General features: G+C 23.1%; 1 protein-coding gene across 2 annotated transcripts in view; it reads left to right on the forward strand.

The window, feature by feature from the left end:
* Positions 1-22,706, forward strand: part of LOC112686932 (prolactin-releasing peptide receptor) — a 114,880-nt gene that overhangs the window by 91,811 nt on the left and 363 nt on the right. Inside the window, exons 5-7 of one of the 2 annotated variants that reach the window (XM_025559429.1) lie at positions 5,827-5,937; positions 21,025-21,183; positions 22,330-22,464. In XM_025559429.1, the coding sequence (XP_025415214.1) occupies positions 5,827-5,937; positions 21,025-21,183; positions 22,330-22,464 (405 nt within the window). The remainder of the gene's footprint in view (positions 1-5,826; positions 5,938-21,024; positions 21,184-22,329; positions 22,465-22,706) is intronic. The other variant, XM_025559430.1, reaches the window with a different exon arrangement.

Genomic DNA, 22,706 nt, shown 5'->3' on the forward strand with positions numbered 1-22,706 from the left:
ACAAGTTCGGCCCGTCTGATTTATTTGCTTAAGGCCCGTAGAATATTTAATCCGGCACCGATTAAGGGACTAATATTTCGGGACTGTTTCATTAATTGAGGTCGAAGAAAGGATCATTTATGCTATTAAAATTTAAAATAATTTGTGCTGATAAAAATAAAGAAATTTAGCAAAAAGGATTTTAGAATAAGGGTAAATAGACACATTAAGTATTGGTACATAAAGATACCAAATCTGCATTTTACTTGCTCTTTATATAATGGTTTGAGAAACGATAGATATATTTTATACTTAGTCCAGTTAAATTAGTCCATTTTTAATGGTACCCGTGAAAACAAATTCATTGTATTTTCATTTTTATGTATCTATATTTTAAAAATCAAATTCATTAAAATCATTTTTTTTTGCGAAAAAAATATCATTCAATAAAAATACGTCACTTTTATTTATTATGTATCATTGTTATTTTTTTTTAATAACAATAATATCTCGAAAACAAATTTATTTAAAAGGTCACTAGTGCATCAAAGCATATAAAACCACGGATATCGGATACATAATAAATATAATATAATGTTTTTTCATCCGTATTCCGTTCAACCCATAACTCATTTTTTCAGTAAACGAAATCATAACATTATTTGTGGCTTGTATTATTACTTAAAATAAAAATAAAAATAAATATAATAATATAATAATATATAAAAGTCATGACTTTCAAATTAATATTATAGATTGGTAAATTATTTAAAACAATTGGTTTTTACATTTAGTGAAAAAGAATTTGCATTTTTTCAATAATTTTTTTTATTATATTTATAATTTTAAAAATGGCAAACTATCAACAACATTATTATAATTATTTAATTATTTTATTAATATTCATAAATTAATATAGAAATATATAAACAAATAAGTTATTTATAGAAATTTTTTTTCCGTATATAATTATTATTTCAAATTTCCAAACGAATAAGAGTCATCATCAGCTAGGTGAACTAAGTATTTTAGTGTAATGTAGATGTACAGAGTATAATTTAACAAATACAGCTTAACAATTAAATATTATATATCATATAGCCAATAAATAGGATATTTATATGATGCTATGAAAGTAGGATCAAATTATGTAAAATTAATATACCAAATCATTTACTATTGAAATAACCATTTTAGGAATATTGAAATCCCTGGGTGTTATCCTAAGATATTTTTAATTTATTGAATATTTCTTAAATCACATAAATCTCTTCCGATCATCGTTAAAAATATGTTAAAAAAATTATTGTAAATTGTTAAAATACGTTGAGTTTTCTTTAAACCTTAACTTATTATAACTATTATAACTTAACTATATTATACCCTTGGTTTTAACCAACCATATATTATGTTTACATAAACTAATTAATTAAAATCATCAGTCGTGTTAATGCCACATAGTGGATTATTTTAAACCTTATTTTAAACACATTGTTTTAATATTGCGTAATAAACTTAAGTAAAACGAAAAATCTAACCTTTTAATCGTTACCTAAATAAAACATCCAAAAATTGGGTTTTAAAAAACAAATAAAATTACAATATGGCGACAAAGAAACGGTTGTTTGTACTTTGAAACTACCAGTAAACTTTATTATTGTGTAAACTCGTATAAATAATTTTGAAGAAACGAAATAAACGCATATTCTTTATTGTACGCACAACAGTATTTGCCAGTACCATACAAGGAATGCATATGTATGTACGTTAGTGATAGGAATGAAATCCGGATTCTCCGGTTATCCGAAAAATTCGAAATTCGGATTTGAAAACTGAAAATCCGAATATTTGGATTTTCACATTGTGGATTTCTATATTTTAAATCAGAAACTTAAATTTTTCGTTATAAATTCTATTGTAAATAAACGAACATTTTCTATTTTAAATAAAAAAAGTATTTGAACTTTAAAATTTTAAAACCGATAAATATTTTTGCACTTCACTTTGTATTTAATATATTCAATACATAAATATATATAATATATTTAATAAAAGTATTATTTATTGTGTCTTTTTGGATAAATTTTTCTGATACTTATAAATGTTGTTACTAATTCCATGTATAAATTGAATTTAGTTCGTAATGTCTACATGTTATTGTGATATTGATAATTGTTGTTTTTGTTGTTATATTTTTATTTTAAAAGTTTTTCTATAAATATATTAGTTCATTACAAAAAAAAAAAAAAAAATGTGTATTTATCAAGGCTTTAATATAAGGAATCCATAAAAAAATATTAATTCAATGTTTCAAAATCCGAATTTTTCTCCGGATTACGGATTTTCGTACTTCGGTAAATCCGGATTTTTCCAAACACTAATGTACGTAATCATGTATTAATTTAGAGTGGTGGTCGTTTGGGCGAAGGTAATAATTTTGACCAAAAAAATAATAGTCCGTTTGGGTGACATCATACCGTTTGGGCGCGTGAAATTATTTTTACCTGTGCGAGCTAATAATGTGATGACTGATACGGATGAAATTATTGCTAATAAAAAATAAAGAATTTATACAAGAAATATGAAATAAATATAAAAGAAGGGATATTAACCAATTAGAATACATAAAATGTTTAAGTTTAAAATATCAGGCTAATAGATTGCTTAAAAACTACTAATAATTATAATATCTGTAATTTAATTTTATTATTTTAATTTTTTGACTGTAGATTATTTCCTACTTATAAGTAATAATATTATTAAAATCCATATCAATATTTTTTTTAAACAGAACTTATTGTTAATTATTTATATTTTATACAATTTTGTTTAATTAATTGTTGAGTGTAAATTATAAGTATTTTTATGTCATTCAAACGGTATTTTTAGTTAAATAATCCTCACCAAAACGTTATATATCTATTTGCCCAAAAAGACTACATTTTGAGTCGATTCGCCCAAACGGTGTACGTCCTTAATTTATGACCATTCGAAGGCTTTTAAACAGCTATAGAAATACAAAACTATTTTTAATCACCTTGAAGAACGGTCTGGTAGTACGTTGATATTTTAAGAGTGTATTTTAAAAAACATTGCGTATTCAAAAAAAATTTGATTATCCTACGGACACGTCGTACGTTTGTATGTAGTGCAAAATGTTTCTCAAACGGTAAGTAATAGCCGAATGAACCAAATGAAATTTTGAAATGTATCCGTTGACATATATTTATTTTTAAACGTCAATAACTGTCAAGAGTTCATAGAATCAATAATAAAATTTATCATAACCTTAAAATTATTAAATAACATTTAAATAAAACAATATCGTAAGGCCCAATGCTGTCGAAAGTCATTTTGAGTATAAAAACGAAAATTCTTAAAGCATTAATTATAGATTTTTATATTCATACGTTTTGCGGATATTCAAAATTATGCTGTTTGTTATATTAACTTCAATATGATATGAAAAAATAAATTTCCTTATCCTAATCATTATATTACATCATAATAATTTCATCGTTATACCTATACTCATATTATGTAACATTAAAGCTACAGAAATATCTCCGAGGCCGGCATCTCTTCTAAAGGATTCGACATTAATAAGCTTGTTATTAAATATATTCATTATTCTAAAAAATACATATAACAATGTACAGATTCTTAAACTTAAAAATATAAATTAAATTTCTAAATCGTTCAATCGTATTATTTAAATTTTTGTTGGGAAAAATAGTCTTATTATTGTAAAAAATTATTTAGATGATTAGATGATTTAAAATGGTGTGCAGAAACAATGTTTTTTTTCCTACATTTTCTTTTCTTCCATATATTTTATTACGTATTTTTTTTTCCTATAAATATTTTAATATTTATAATTTTTCTAAACTAAACACTGAGAACAGAATTACCAGGGTCATTAACTTACTATGTTACAAAAAAAAAAAATTCATTTTATGTTTTGTTTTGTATGTTGTGAAAATTAATATGATGCATAATTATAAATATTTATTATTATTCTATAATATGAAGATAGATTTTCTAGTAAAAAATTTCTTTTGATTAAGTTAATAGTTATGATCTGTTTTAATGTTATATAAATCTGAGGAAGTGGAAAACCCCACATGTTTTTAATGCATTAGTTTTCAGAAATTCATATTGCTGATATACATATATGTTTTTATTTTGGTAAACTGATTCGTTTTCAAACTCAAGCACCCAATATAATTATAAGTCTAAAGAATTTATGCAGTTTGAGCTTTTATTCAAAAATGATTCAATGTATGAAAACTTATTTTTATTTTAAAATATAAAAACGTTTATGATATGAGGACAAAACGAGTATTACACAGCACAAAATATTGTAATATTATTACGAAATTCTTTGTGAAATCAAAGTTTTAATATAAAAAAAAAAAAAAAAAAATCGCTTTGAAGTTTAAAATTGTTTATATAAGATATTATGTTTCATATAAAATATTTTTCCGTTATAATTGATATTCAATTGATACTTCATGTTTTGCAGACGCCCAAATTTTTCATTTTATTAAAAGATATTATAAATTTATAATAAGTGAAATTCATGACAACAGTTTTACATATACATAGGTATATTTATTTCATATGAAACATTATATTTAAATTATTTTAAACTTTAATGTATATTTTATATCTATTGATATAAAATTGGAATAACACTTACTCACTGATTAATCAGCGTACAGCTAAAACTACCATAGTAATTAATTTAAAATATTGAGGGAATGTTCTAATTACTATTCATAAGTGCAATTAGGAAATAGTTACAGGAAATTTTCAAAATTCTCAACATTTCTAAGGATCAAAACTGTTTACGTTCTGAGCTGAATGTATACATTTTTTAATTTTTTCAATCTAAATTTTTTCTATTACACTAAAATACTCAAAATTACTCTAATCAAAAATAGCAAAATATTTTCCGTACGATTTAGTTAATAAAAATATAAAATACTCACAATAAATATAAACAATTGTTCCAATATATATATATATATACATATGATATCGTTTATAAACTGGTATCATATTATATATATCAAGCATAATAATTAATTAATATTATTCGTAAAATTATTTTTAAATTGAAAATTAAAATAGATGTTTAGGCAAAAGTAAAATAAAAAATACAAATAAAAAGGTAGACATATACATTCTGATCGATAAAACTTTATAGATATAAATGTTTTTGTACCAATAAAATTAAAATATGATCAGAAGTAATATATTTTATGATTATTCAATATATGCCAAAACCGATATTTAGTTATACTCAATTAATATATCATATTTAAGATTAGGTAGGGTAAATGTATAAATATATTCCCATATGTCTCCTTCATCGTTAACTAATTGTGATATATATGTTAAGATTATTCGTATTGGTGAGAGTAACATAACTTCGGTCTTGAATTCGTTTCATTTTAATCAGCTTTTTTTATATTTTATTTTTGCATTTTTCATAAAAATACTATAGTTATATTAAATTGTCATGATTGCTACTTATACATAGTTTTATTTTTTTGAAAAATAAAATTCCAAACATTTAAAAAGGTTAACTTTCGTAAGTAAGTACTCGGCGTGCATCCTTTATATGAAGCTATTGAAAAGTGATTTAATTTACTATACAATTTATAGTTTATTGGATTACTCGTCCTTTTTTATTTATTTAAATTAATGTTTGCCATATATCTACTGAAAGACAAAAATAACAAATATGGTTAAGTTTTTATTTTTACGCTTACTTAAAACGATATACCCATAATATTAATTTTATAAAACGATTTATTAATGTATAACAATAATTTACAGATATATGATTCCATTGCTTTCCATGGGATACCTTTACTCAAAAATGTCTGAAATATTGCGTGAATTAATGAATGTTCCCGCCGTATTTTATTCACAAGACATTACGCCAAGGTTAGTAAAAATGTATTTATCACTACTATCAATGTGTAAGTTGATTTTAATAATTTCGTATTGAATTATTAAATATCATACTTACTGTTGTAATTACAGATATAATTATTTCGAGGTAATCTTCATCTTGATTATAGGGAGACGAAATAGTGTTTATCAACATAAAAAACCGAAGAAAAGTTCAGATATATTATTTTTGTTTCTTTTATACAAATAAAACATTATTTCTTTATGCATTTCTATATACGTTAAACATTATAGTAAATTAACTTAAAAAAAATTTGTTCCTAATTAATTATTTTAACAACTTCTTTTTTACTGTTAATACTAAATTATTAGCGAAAGGAAAATTCTGTAGTTAGATTTAATAAGAAAATAGAAATAAAATATTAAATCACTTCTTGACACTCCAAAGTTATTTAGATATGGTACGAATTAAAAAAAACTTTTTTAAACTTTACTATTAGAGTGTAAACAAATAAATATTTTACCGAGTAAAATACCTGTAAAACATTATCAAATAAGATTTATAATCTTACTGAATATCAAATTTAATGCGAACATCTATATTAATTTCTAATGAAATTTATGGTTTTCATTGTTTACAACCAAGGGCATACAATTTATATATGTTTATTAATTATTCCTGACAATAGTAATTCAATTAAGTATAATCATATAAGTATAATTTATGTATAATAAATGTATAATCAACTGAAAAATTAATGAAATAAGTTAAAAATATTCAAAATATATGAGTATATTAAATTTGTGCACTATTTATCTTTACTAATTCAAAATCGTTTAGCTCATATTTTTTATAATGACCAATTATAGCCTGAGCATTTTGTTGACAAATTTACACTAACATCTTAAAATTCAAGAGGTTACTTAGAAAGAATACTTAATTCATTAAAACAAAAAAGTTAGATTTATTTTTATATTCATTAAATATTTTTGATTATACAAAATAGTAATACAAGTATAGTTACATCCAAATTAATTCTTTAATTATTAATGACACCTCTCATATATTTATATAATATGAATATAAATTTATTTTCTATATCATAAAAATGCTAATTTTATTTTTGGTATAAACCGTGAATTAAAATTAATGACAACATAAATATATGAATAATATATAAATTAATATTACCTAATGAAGTCATTTATGAGTCTATAATAGAAATTGTAATAGCCATAAACACTTTTGACATAAAATGAAAAATAATTTTACTTTATTATAGGCATTACAATGCATTTAAAAATTTCTTAAAAAAATGCCCAGGTAGTAAAAAAAAAACACTTTATGAATCTATTGAGTCATAACATCAAATTACACTTGAAGTATTTTAATACAGAAATAAAATAATACTCGTATATAATTTATTTACTTACAGCATAAAATATAAATATTATGTAATTTCTTATTTTCAATTTAACTTATTAGGTCTTACCAATAATTGGTAAGTACCGATATTAACATGTGTAAGATTAATTTAATATTTTTAACTTAATTTTGATTTCATTTATATTTGTTTATGTACTGTAAAATTACATGACCTTATTAAATATACTCAGATAGAAAAAATAAACTCCAACCATTTGATATTTTATTCAATTTGATTTGTTAATAAATCAATGTACCATATTAATTCGATTTACAATTTAATTGAAATCATTTTATTCAAAATATTTTCGACAACTATGAAATTTTGTAATTTTTCTAAATATGTCAAAATGATAAGATGATTGCTAAATATTAATAATAATTACCGAAATTTTAAATGATCATTAATTGTATTATTGTGTGAACGATTTATAAGCAATTGGTATTTGGGTAAAATATGTATTTGAAATGAAACAAATTTAGATCGAAGTGTATTCGTACACTCACGTTTAATATATGATATTACTGGTGAATAACAATTATAAGAAGAAATAGTGTATGTACTCATAGTAACGAAGGTTAGATTTTTTTTTCGGTTTGTAATGGATACTTTTCAGTTCAATACTTTTTCTGAAAACTTTTATCCGGTTACTTAGGTTTTTTTTTTTTTCAAATACTACCACAAAATGTTTTTTTGCTCTACATCCATTTTTGATAAAAGTTTGGATTACAAGAACATGCAATGTTTTCATGTATTCTGATAATGGCCATTGCAAGACCTTGTATACATATGCCAAGCAAATATCTAAAATGCATATGTAAAAACATTACTCTTATATTTAATATTAAAGTTAAAACGAATAATATGGTTCGGGTTCTTCAAAATAATTTAATAGTAATTTATTCTCTATATATATCTTATTTTACTGGAGTTTTTTATTGCCTACTATTTGAATGTTTATGATGTATACAGGGTGGATAATGATAACTATTACTTTTGGAAATTGTATTATTATAAGTATATAACTCGATTTGTTATTGGATTTTACACCTTAAACTGTTTTCTCGGAAAGTACTTCTACAGGAATCATAAAATAGAAACAACGGAAACATTAAACGTGAATTAAGTGAAATATTTAAGAGTAAAGCTATTCGATCCTGTACATGTATACGTAATATATTGTATTATTGTAAAAAAATCCAAGAAGTGAATACAATTTCTTCCAAGACATTTTCTCAAAAACCCTTTCTCCACATTTCTTTTTTGATATTTTATGTATGACTAAAATGGCCATCAATAATATGTTTTATTCATATTGTACTTAAAGCTATTGTATGATTATTAAAAAATTACGAGTTCGAATTACATGAATAAACTTTGAATTTTTAATAAATTCATTTCAGTAAAAGTTCTGTAATATTTTATTCATAAATCGTAAATCTTAAATCTTATTGAATCCCTGTTAAGAATGTGCATGCTAAAATGTTTATAGTTTTATTGAATAGGAATTATATTAAATAACAAAAAAAATTAATGTCAACTTGTTTTCAATAAGAAAAATTATTTTTATGTGTTACTATTTATATGCGTACGCTTTACGAGTATAATTGTTTGTATATTTAATCACTTACATTTATTGTTGTATTTTCGATTTAAATAATTTAGTAATATTAAACTGAAGTAAATTATTTTTTATACGAACATTAATCTAAATATATAATATTCAAATACAACTCTCTAATACTCTAAATGTGCAATAAGAATAAATTTTAAAAATGGCATTTTTAAGATTTGAAACAGTTATGGTATAGATATATAAGGTTTTCACTTCTTGTTTAATTAGGAAATATTTTATTTTGTTCAATATGTCGATTTTAATATTTATTAATTGAAGTACCTGATTAATACAGTATAAATAAATAAAAATAAATATCTTTAGAATATAAAATTGTGCACTTTAGAAATTAGAATAAACGTTATAATTTTAGGTTAGTGCTAACTAACCTAAATTTGTACCTAATATGATATAGAAAACTAGGTACATAATATAATATTTACAAAATAAAAGACATTTTTTTATTTTAATCAAAAATATTAAATAATACATACCACATTTTTTTTTTTCAATTTAATAATTGTTACATATCATCGCATACTACATAAACACTGAAGACTTTGTATTCTCGCGATGTTATGATTAATCATCATTATATATATATATATATACTGCAGGTTAAGTATTTATTAATTTAATTCTATATATTCTATATACTTTAATAAACTATTTTTTTTATTTATTTATATATTGAATAATGTTTATTATTTAATATAAATAATAATTAAAGTACAATCATCACAAATATTTTAAAACTTAAATTCTTTATTACTTTATTATATGTTTTCCAAGAGACTCTGGTTAGGTTAGTTTAAATTAAGTCTTACACGCAATAAAAAAAAAATCTACATTTAACTTACGTATATGGAACTATGGATTGTGTCAACTGAAGCTAAAGGAATAATTTAAACATAAATATAAATATAAAGTTCCAAATAAAAATGAAAATTTAGGAATGTAAAAATTTAATATATTTTATTACTTATTGTAATGCTACATAACCTTTTTTAGAAGGTAAATTTTTTAATTTAAAAATGTATTGAGTTTCACTTAAAAATTATACCTAGTGCTGAGATAACAGTAAAGAGTATCAAATTACCACCATCAAGAAATACGCATTAATCAACATTTTTACCAATTTCTCTGCTGAGGTACTCTCGGTTTTAATTTTAATTACTTTAAGGTAAATTAAATATGTATATTATGTAATTTTTTGATTTATTTTTTTTGAATTATGATCCATTAAATCTGAATTCTTTAACTAACGTTTAATTGAAAATTCAGAGCACATTATTACAAAAATAACACCGTATTAAAGATTACAAAACTGCAATCACAATATAAATAAATTAATATTCAATACTTTTTGAAGCTTTGATTTCCAATATCACAAAAAAAAACAATACATTTTGTTTGACCAAGAATACCTATATTATACTTAATTTCAAGTTTCTAACAATTTTCGCTTAATACATTCAATCTATACAATTAAGTTAGTTTATGTTTATTCTACAACAAAATGCGTACAGCCAACTTATTATACGAGTAAACATCATTATAAACTAAATCGGTTGAACGTACAAATGTGATTATATAGATAAATGTTTAAATTTAAATAATTTATTTTGAATTTAATCACTATATAGTATCCGTTCGTGTAAAATGCACAATTCTAAATCAAAAGAGACATTTTCTAATGCCCTACAGCTAATAAATTTAAGGTAGATAAACAATGAAATTCAATTTTGGATGTATATGTATTATTAGCGCTGAAAAATTAATAACAGTTTTCTGTAACCCTACATCATTTTACCATCAAAATAAGCCATCGTAAATATTTTATTTGGTCATTTAATAATCAGTATTAAGAAGTGTCTCAGAGATTTTTATAGATGCAAAATTAGTCCCAATAAGGTCAATTTTTTTACAAATAATTTCATTTTAAAAATATCTATAGTTTGTATTATCATTAAATTAAACAAATTTTTATTTTTTATTTTAATTTATTTCAAACTTAATATGCCTAAATTTTTATTATTATTTTTATTCAACAAACTTCTCAAAAAATAAATACTACTTCTTTTGGATATCTTTAGATATTATTATAATTGTTATTAAAGTTATCAAGTCAGTTGTATGACAAAATATATTTCCCACTGATATCTATCGAATTGATAGTATCAATACGATTTTGTAGAACATTTTATGTTGTTGTTTTCGAATAAGTTTTATATATAAAAAGACTATGTATTAATTTTTTTATCCTGTGAGTAATTTTTAAAATGTTATTTGAATTCCATTGAATATAAACCTTTTATTTGCTAACTCTTTCTGCCTTAACTGTTTGTTTTCATTTATAAAACCTTACATTTTATTAACTCTTTGCAATCCTTTTTTTATTTCAGTTTCCAAAAATAGTTTGAAATTGCATTAATTTGTGATGTTTACACATACACTTGTAGAATTGACTACATTGAACAACACTCCAATATCAAGGACATTCAAAGTATTTGTTAACATCCTGTAACTAATTAATTAATTTTAAATTAGGTACGTTCGGACACCAACAATAATGATTACAATTTCTTAGTTTTTCAGTATGTGCTTACACTTTTTATTTTTTTTATAGTTCAAATTATCGTACCTATATAAAATATTTATATACTTATAACTCAATATATAGATTTTTTATCATTATTGTTTTTAAACTTATGAATAATAAATGGTGTTAATTTAATAGATTTTATCAATTTGTTTGATAGAATTTATCTATGTCCTTATTTTTAAATCATATTTATTTATCTTTTTAATGCATTTACAAGAATTCAATCATAATAAAAAATTGAAAATATTAACAATAAAAAATTTAATTATTTTTAAAAAAGCTACATTAAAATAATCGTATCCATAGCTATTTTATAACTAATACATTTAATATAAATGTATGTCATATTTTCACGTTGTACTACAGAAGTATTTTAAGATTTATTATCTGATATAATAAATTTATTTCGTTACATTTTATACTCAACGATTTATGAACTAATATTATGTTTTTATACATATTTTGATATTAACTATCGTCTTTTTAATATTTTTAATTACTTTTAATAAAAATAATATTTCTACCAACACAGAAAAAATTACTAAAACTAACTATAATTATTACTTGATTTGTTGATCTATAACAATCATGTGTATTTATTAAATTTATAACAAGATGGAATAAGATAGATTAATTGTGTACATATGATAATTTAATATAAAAATTACACTTTTTATAACTGAAAATATTACAGAATATACATTGATTTCAATAATCATAAGTATTAATAAATGTTAAAAATTATCAATTTGTATTCCTAATAATAAGTTATTATAACTGATTCATAATGATACTATTAAAAATTACTGAAACTTTTTATTCATATAATTTAAAAGTGTACGTTTCTTCATTGTATTGAATAATATTACGATATAAAAACTATCGAAATAATCAATGAAAAAAAAAGGTACAATCTTAATGAATATTTTTGTTTAAATAAATCTTAAGCTTTTTAAATTTAACATTATGACAAACTAGTTAAGATTTTATTACAAATCCAATTAATCAAAAGTAAAATCACTCAGGCAACAAACAAGGATAACAAATCAATTAATATTATGAAATTCAAAGTAAGAACGTTTCTTTTGTGCGTGTTCGCAAACAGTTTATCAAAATCTTTTCACCCATAGAAACAAATAATGTTGACAATTCGACTATACTCATGTTTCCACTTCACATGTTTATTGTCTCTGAAAAAAAAAACGTTGATTGTCCAATACATTTTTATTAACTGCCTTATAATAAAGTTATTCTAATAATATTAGATACATGAGTATCATTTCGTAGTTTTCCAACACGTACAATATTTATAACATAATTTCATACACTGTTTATTAACAAATATGACACTTATTTCGTTATAGTACTTTTTTGAAATAATAATATTATTCTTCACTAAAAATAATGAGAATACATGGAAAAAGAAGAAAAAGAATAACAGCAACAAAACCACACGAAAATAATTATTACTTAATAAAATAATAAAAATTTATTTAATTTAAAAATTTGTATACAGTAAATTAATATATAAATAAATGCTTAGCCTGGAGTATTATTATATTTATAAAATACAACTGGTTTCAAATTAAAAAAATTCTCGTCAGGTATTCGAAGTCAATAAAATAGCAACTTTTTATTTATTTAAATAATGATTATTACTAACTATACTACTCTGATAATTAAAAAAAAAACGATAATTATATACATTATGCATTATGTATTTTATTCATTGTATTTTTATTTGAAAGAAAAAAATCTTACTTACACTTTAAAACTATTTATGCATTTAAACAATACGGTAGATATTTGAAAACGAAAGAATCGTGCATTTCTCGAGTGAAAACCAACTGTGCTTGAATTACAATTTTCATAAGCTACAACAGTGATTGATTCCAATAAAATTATTTCAAAAATAAAGTTTAATTCTTATTATAATCGAATCATCTATACTTAAAATATTTAATTTACAAAAATAAAGATTTTAAATACTACTCTACTTATTGAAATTAGTCTGTTGAAAACACTAATTATTTACAAAATATAATCCTCAACAAACATTCGCAGTATAATTTACAGTAATTAATATATGTATATTATTGATACATGGTTTTAAAGTAAAACATATAATTAAATTCTATCTTTTTATTTTTTATTTAATATATAATTTAGTTCAATTTAATAAACGATAGTAATTATTCGTATTTTGAATTTTTCAACCTGCATGGTAAACATAATAATATACATTTTTAGTCAAATTAATGTTTGATCAATTTATTAGATTATCAAATTGAAATTCTCTAAGAGACGTAGTCAAGCCTCATTATATTATAAATTATAATTGAGGATAATCATTTTATTATTTTGTTATTGGTACTTCTTAAGATATTTTCATAAAATGTAAAACAATTTATTCTATTTATTTTAATTTTAATGTATTCTCAATTATTAAGCAACGAAATATATGAATGATTTCATAACTTTCGATTTGATCTAAAATTTGACTAAAATATATTAGAGTAATTAAAACATGTTTACGTTGCTATAAAACAAAAAAATGTAGAAAATTATTTTTAAATAAATGATAAATCTTTTCAGATTCACAAGGTACACTGCCACTAACGAGGCAAATATTTTATTTTGGTTTTTATCTTATCAAAAAAATTGTCCGTGTATAATAAATGAAAGTTTGGGAATTATGTATGCAAATTATACTTTTTGAATTAATAACCCACACTTAAATCTTCAGAAATGTAAACGAATGATAAAATCATCATAATTCTCTGTATTTACATTTATTAGTCGTCATTTAAAATAGTTTTTGATAAACATTTTAAAACGCAGTGAATTTATAAGTAAAATAATTTCCTAGAAGTAATGAAAAAATGCAAGAATATTATTATCATACCTTTTATAGATTAAATTCTTAATTATTACATTGAGTAAAGGTTAAATTATATTTGAAAGATTTTGTTCGTGGAAGTTTTATGAAGAAAATAAATAAATAAATAAAATAGTTTTAAGAAGAAAATATAATATCAACCAACGATAAATAATTAAGTTTTTTAATCAATGAGTAATAAATCATTTCTGTAATATAAATTGATATCTCCACAGTGGTATCTTTTATACTTTGGAAACAATATTTCATGGTTATAATAATACTTGTGTAAACTACAATCACAATTATCGTGCAACCCTATCGAAAACACACAAAGAACACTATGACACAGGATCTGCTTCCTAAAGTGTGGTAGGTGCTACAATAGGCTCGTTATTTCAAACCATTCTAACGAGTGTTTTTTTATCACACAACTCTTCAAGAATTTATCAACCTTTCATTTTTTTTTTCGAGTGTATCCATACACTCGATGAATAAATAAATAACGGTATTGGGTATCTATCCGTCCATATAAAACTGAATTCCTCAAATATTTCATCATTCTCTATAGATCTCTAGATTTTGAATACTATTCGTAAATGCTAGCTTATAACAATATGATTTAGAAACCAAATAAACGTTAAACGAGCAAAATTATTATAATTATAATAATTATAATAAAATTAATATAATTATTATATTAATATCTGTATTTTTAAATACGACAAAAGATAAAAGAAATAATTTTTTCTTGTAGAAATTATATCAGTAAATTACTTTTTTAATATTTCCCTGTATTATATTTCCATATCAATAATCGTTTTTCAAATATTTAAAATAAAATTATTTGTAGATTTTAAATTAAACGAAAAAACTAAGGTTTCATCTTTATATTTATTTCTTGGACTATTTCTTTTTTCAGTAAAATTGACTTTCTTAAATTTTAAAGCAAACTTAAAACAGTATTGTTAGTATTTCCATCGCGTTTCAATCGACTGAAATAATCAGTATTTTTTGTTGCTTGTAAGTCAATATTTTATAAATTATGTATGCTAAAATAAAAAAATAATTGTCAATTTACAAAAATACTAAATCACTAACTGAATACCATTTTAAAAACTATTATTATTCAAATACAATAATTATACTTAATGTTTATACGTTATTCGAATATTATTGGTGGGTTATTGTTTTTTAATTTCCTGAGAGAACTTAATTACTATAACAATTATTGAAAAAAAAATACACTTCACGGAGATAACGGTTTATTGTAATAAATAAAGGTTAGTGTAAGAATAATGAAGATTATTTCTTTTACTGAACGTACCTATATATAGTTTAATTTCATCAGTTACCTGTATACAAATCGATATTTTTAATAAGCATATAAGTGTTTTATTTGGTGTATATACTCATTAGTGCCAATAGTAATTATCAATCTATACAAATGCAAACAAATAAAATACTTCATTACATGGGTAATTTACAAAACAATTAATTCTTAAAGATAGGTCATGTCTAATGGTATACGAGTACTTATGTCCTGTTTTAATACAATTATTAATGATTTGTTTTCAACTAAATCTCTAGAAAATGTAAGCGAAACATGCAAATTCTTGAACTGTGCGAGTTGCAAAAACAACTAGTTAACGAAAAAAGCCAACAAGGAAGTGGTGACTCGGCCCCGTATATAAGGGTTTCAGATCCACATAAAAATCAGATGTATCTAGCCGCCATCTAGTATAGACGCTCAGATTTTATTTGTTATTAGTAGTTTACTTTGTCTATAATTTTAATTTTTATAAATAATATGACTGATTATAAGTACAAAATATAATAATAATTACATATTATATTACATTAATAATAATAATGATAATAAGTACACAATAATATACAAAAGTAAATACCTTAAGCCTATTTCCAGAGTCCAAATAGTTTTATAAAAATTCTTTTATATAGAAATAATGCAAACATTTCATTAATATTTTAATATTAAAAAATACACCATTATACTATTTATCAATAATTGTCATACGTTATTTTAAAGTTATAAAATTTCTTTAACTTATACTGACAAAAATAAGTATTTGATATAATGGTCCGTGTTTCTCTACAAAATGTATTTTATTTTATATAAGTTTTTTAATATAATAAACACATAAATTTACTGAGCACCCGAATCCCGAAAAATATAGATTCTATATTACATATCTAGATCACGAAAAAAAGATAATTCACTGAATTTATTTTTCTTTTTCAAATATATTTCTATTTATATTAACTCAACAGTCATTCTTTTTGTCACTTTTTTCTATTTTATCGTTTGTTTTCTATATTAGGTATATAGTGAACTAATTTTCTAATCGGATAATAAATATGACAGTTTTTCTTGATTATTTACTTACATATCAATCATAATTGTATAAAACAAATCGGAAAATAAAATTAGCATTTTTTACCTTATAATTTAAAATATAACACATATTTAATGCATTTATATGTATGTTTTATTAAAAACTTTTAAAACGAAAAATATGTTGTTATGTAAAACTCCTTATCGCCCAATGGGTCCAGCTAAAATATAAGGAAATCACCTTGAACATCTGGACTCTTATTTAAAGTATTATTTTAACTGCAATTTACACAAAATTGTACATTTATATAATTGTAAGTTATAAATCAAATGACTGTTTTATGTAAATAATCTAATTGTACTATTTATGGTAATAGCACTTAGTACAAAATATAATACTAATGACCCTTATAGTCAAAGCGTAAGACTTAAATCAAGTTAAAAAATAAAACACATTTAAAGTTAAAATGAATTAAATTTTTGTAATTGATGCCATCCTGAAAATTAACTTTTAAATTATACCTTTTTCATGAAAACAATACACTAAATATGGGCCACGAGTCTAGTGTTAAAAAGCTTGCGCACATTTTACCAAATTGTTCAGGAAAGCAGTTTTCCCATTAGCATCTCATATTTTCCGCACTCGAAATGATTTTACTTTTAAACTCATAAAAATCTTCTCAAATTTGTGCAAATCGTAAAAATAATATAAAACGAGTATATACGATTATTTGATCATTTTGAAATAGAATTGTTTATAGTACATTAAATGCGAGCATAAATAACATAAAATCCTAACAAGTATTATTAAATCCTTAATTAACCACGGTCTATTGAAATATATTGTTTTAAATTATATCCATTTTCAGTTCATTTTGTATAGGAACAAAAAATCAATTCCAATCTTAACATAATAATAAGAGGATTTTCATTAAATCCGGTGATAATACAAATATTGATATTTTGAAAGAATATGATTTCTGATGATTCGTAGAGTATTTCTGTACTATAGAATTTGATTCAAATATTTTACTTTAGAAAAAAATAATCGCTACTATCAATTATTTAATGCACGTTGAAATTATTTTCAGATCAAAAATGGAAATGATTTAAAAAATTATTGAATAATATTATACCCATCATCGATTAAACAAAGTTTCCTCTGTTACACAGTTATTGCCTGCAAAGAAATCGATTTACAAATTAAACTATACACGACAGACGTCGACTACCAACTATGTTCCATAATTTTTAAGCGCATATATTATATAAACCATTTCAGTCTATGGTAGAACGATTTACCATAAGAGGCAGCTGAAACCCCCCCGTGGTAGCTTTTTACACAGTTTTCGTGCCATTTTTTAATTACTTAAGGCGACCATTGCGACTTAAGCCTAAGCATAGATTAAAAATATATATATATATATAAAAAAAAAACCTAAATCCCAACGGGTAAAAACCATTGTTGTCGGATGTTTTTGAAATATTAGTTGAACATTCTAGGAACTTGACCTTTTGAAAATAACACAACACATATTTTTAATTTTTACACTCACCGCATTAACACGAAACAATAAAAATAATCATACGTATATTTTAATATTTAACATTTTACACATTTTTTTTTTTTGACATTAATTTAACAGAAAAACAATGTCATTATACATTTATATGTCGTAGAAGTAAAAAAAAAGTCTACAGGTATTTGGACTACAAAAATAAATGTTATCTTTAAAATATTGAAAACATTCCATTAAATATTATTCCATCATTTCAAAAAATTTATTACGATTTTAACGTAGAATCCTAAAAAAAAAAAAAAATGTTTTCCTCACCCTTCACCTTTTAATGGTCCGATATGAACTTAGTAAAAACCAAAAAAATTCGCTCATACCCCTTGGTTGTATGGTGCATAAAAAAAAATTTATTTTATTTTCTATGAATTCGTATTCCAATTCTAATCATCAATATTTCTGGTTGAATAGTTGGAGTAAATTTAAAAATCAAATTGGAACAATACATTTTTTATTAATTTACCACTTTCTAATAATAACATTTATGGACGTTTGCTTTCTAGTACGTCATACATATTTACATTCAAATATTGTATGAAAAAGGAAAATATTAAACTATAGAAATCGATATCTATTCATTTGGCAACATTGCAGTTTTATAAATAAATATATTTTTGACACATTTTTAAAAAACCGATGTGTTTTAAATTGAAAATTAATAAGTCAAGACTGAATAATTTGGCTCCGATTCAACATTAAATTGATGCTACAGGTGGTTATTATTTTAATATTCGTTGGTGAACAAAATGGAATGTGTTTTATAATATAAATATAAATATATATAATATAAATATAAATATTTACTATATATTATATAGTAAATAATAAAAAATAAAATTTTATATCTATTGTATTATATAAGTATTAAGTTATTTTATTTGTTCTTATTATACATGAATTACATTTTCATGTAAATTCGTCATGTCTGTGCATTACAGTTTTCTATTGAAATTTTAATTTTTACATTACAGTTTCAAAATGTCTTGAAAAAATTTAATTAAACAGCTTTGTTTGTATACCACCTATTTCACAGATCCGTTGAGACCCTTTTATTCAACGTAAGTCGTCGAGTCCCATCTGCAATTTTCTACGTGTCACTCACCCATTTAATTATACTTATGTGCTGCTACAACTAATAAAAATAATACTAAAACAAACGTCGTTGGTAATGTTTTCCACTTTATGCGATTCTGATGTATGTGTACGGTATTTAGAAATATTAGAATACTTGAAGACGACGTTTTTTCGATTAGGTATATGTTTTGAGCATCATGAATAATTACTTCACTTGTACGTTTGAAAAATCTCGATGTATTAAGGTACGAAAATGAATTATATATTACAAGGAAATATGTTACCCTTCATTTGATGTCTTGTTTTGTTCCGGTAAATAAAACGAACGAAAACATTTGTCAAACGATATGTTTAACAGTTATATAAATTAAAATTTATGATTAAAACCCGAATTATTATTATTTCAAAGTAATTTACGTATATAATTTGTTGCATTTGTAAACAATTCGAAAGCAGGCAAAATATTAAATATCCTTAAAAACTATATTTTCGGATAGTACACTGGTTATTATTATGTGAATTATATGTTATTTCCTCGATTTTTACAGTAATAGTTCTACGCTTTTTCCAATTGTTTCCTCGTTTTTATGGTGTGCCTTATAATGACACTCGATGATAGGATTGGCTTTATATACATGCGTATATATATTATAATGTACGTAGATCAATTCTGTTTAATTATTTTACTACGTACTTACGTGTGTGTAGATAATTTGATTAGAAATACATCGTTTGTATCAGTTTTTAGTATATTTTCTATCAACAGAACCCGTTCAATCGTTTTGGATTGATAGCTTAAAATTAAATGAGGATAAGTATTTCCATTTTCAACAATCGTATAATTGTGTAATATCAAACATAAATTTAATAGGATCGTAATGAAAATACATTTATTTTTGACATATTCTCTCTATTTATCTATATATTTTAAGTTTTATAAATATGTTTGTATTATAATTCAAATAAAATACATGAAATTATAACGGTTTCAAAATTGAATGGCAACTCATCACATAAATGTTGCAATCCTATCTTAGGTTATAACCTGCGAATTGGTAAACGTTGATCTGTATTATGAATATTATGATATATGCATATTAGAACACTCTCGGTTGCATAGCGTAAATATATGAGTGGTTGCCATAATAATACAGAACGTATATCCCATATAATTTGCCTGAAACATATTTTAATTAACAATTTAAATCGACAATTAGAACTATTTTTTTTTTTTTTTTATTTAAAAAAAATTTGTTGAGTATTATGTAATTATAATGAAATCATACGAAATTAATAATAACTATAATTATACTATTTTTATTGATGATAAATTATAAAAATTTAAAATAACTGTAAGATTATCCATTTGTCAACGAATGTCAACAAAAATAACTATCCATTGTACTTATAAGTACTTAGTATCCGGTAAAGCGCGAATGACGATTTAATTTGGATATTGAAATATTCATAAAAAGATGATGAAACCAATCTATATGCATACCGCGTTTCTGGCAGATGAAATTCAAATATTTTATAATTGTCCATATTTTAGTTGCATACCTTTACATTAAAAGTATATGCATTGTTTCAGAAGCAGTGGAATTCGATCGAATATGAACGAAGTACAAACTCCAAACAGCGATTCCGATGATGTGGAAATTGATGGTTACAAAGAATCAAAAACACAGAAATATTTGATATCAATGATCGTTATTTATGCTGTATGTTTGTGTCCACTGATGATTCTAAGGTGACTGTACAATTATCAAATAGTATTTACACTTTAACTTAACTCTGAGTATATAATTTAATGTAAGTTTTATTCCAATTTTTTCTAAAGGTCGTGTTTTAATACGATTATTATTTGTTACAAATATACATTTTAATAAAAATATCGATGATATAATTTATTCGGCCAAATATGTCAGACAAAGTTCGAAATTATTCCATTATATTCCACTTTTTTTGTCCTTACTTTTCTTTTATTTTTATACAATAATACAGCAGTATAAAAAGTGAAACAAGAAAAAAAATTCTATGTTCCACAATTATATACTCTTTTTTTCGAAAAAAGTACAAGAAAATAAAATCAGTAATCGTAAACAAGGAAAACAAAAATACTTTAAATACTATGTAGTCTCTGTTCATAAAATCCAATAAATTGTTCTGCTTTTATTGAAATGGTAGGTAAACATAAAATTATGATTATTTTTGAACTATTTTTGATGAGAGTCAAACGTATATTTATAATACGTGTCAATTATTTACGACTTTTATTCTTAAATTTTAAAAAAATAAAATAAAAGAACAAAGCGTTTACACATAATGAAATTGAAAAAGTTACTTACCGAAAAAAACTTTTATTTTTGGTGACCGTAATAAATATCAGTTGATCTATGGGATATAAATTCAATCACTAAGCAAAAATACAGTGTACACTTCAGAGTATCCAACCACACCTTTTTTATTTTAGGGTCTCTGATCCATCCATTTATCTAGGTATCCAGTTTTAAACAGTACGTGTAAGACGAAGACAAAGCAAAAGTAAAAACTATCATTTGAAAAAAACTATTGCATTAAATTGACTGAGTACATTTAATAAATGAATATTGCACAAATCAAAGAAAAGAAACCCAGATTTTTAAGTAGTTGACATCTATACTTAATGAGATTAATTATAAATATATATTCGTAATATTACCATCATAAATCCTGAATGCAATATTATAAGTATTTTAACAGTATTATTTTTATCGAAATTTCGTAGAATCTTTATTCAAAACGAAGTTACCGTACATTGTAAAATTTTCAATACAGTCAGGAAAAAATTAATCTTTTTCGTCTGATAACAGAAATCTACATATATATAGTATATAGAATAATGTATATTTTTCAGATTGGCAAAACTTGAAGTGTCCGAAACGTACGAAAATAGCCGACACTTCGATTTAACGTTCATGATATGCGTCTGGCTAGCATTTGTGCCGACGGTGACCACTCCGCTGCTATTTGTTGCATGGAATTCGGACAGGTAACATACATCGTGTTAAATTAACAACCATGCACTATATGTACTTTTGTGTAGATCTCTATATAGTAGAAATACATGCACGTTTAATAAATGGTCGTCCCTAACCGTGTTACGATGAATTATAATCCAAAACTCAGACACGGCGTGTTTATTGTTAACTATACACGAGTGTGTGTGTGTGTGTGTATGTGTGCAAAATCTTTGTCCCATTGTTCGTATCGTTGGCATCTACCACGTGCTGT

This window comes from Sipha flava, unplaced genomic scaffold, assembly GCF_003268045.1.
Source record: "Sipha flava isolate LNK unplaced genomic scaffold, YSA_version1 32_pilon_pilon, whole genome shotgun sequence".
NCBI classification, from domain to species: domain Eukaryota; kingdom Metazoa; phylum Arthropoda; class Insecta; order Hemiptera; family Aphididae; genus Sipha; species Sipha flava.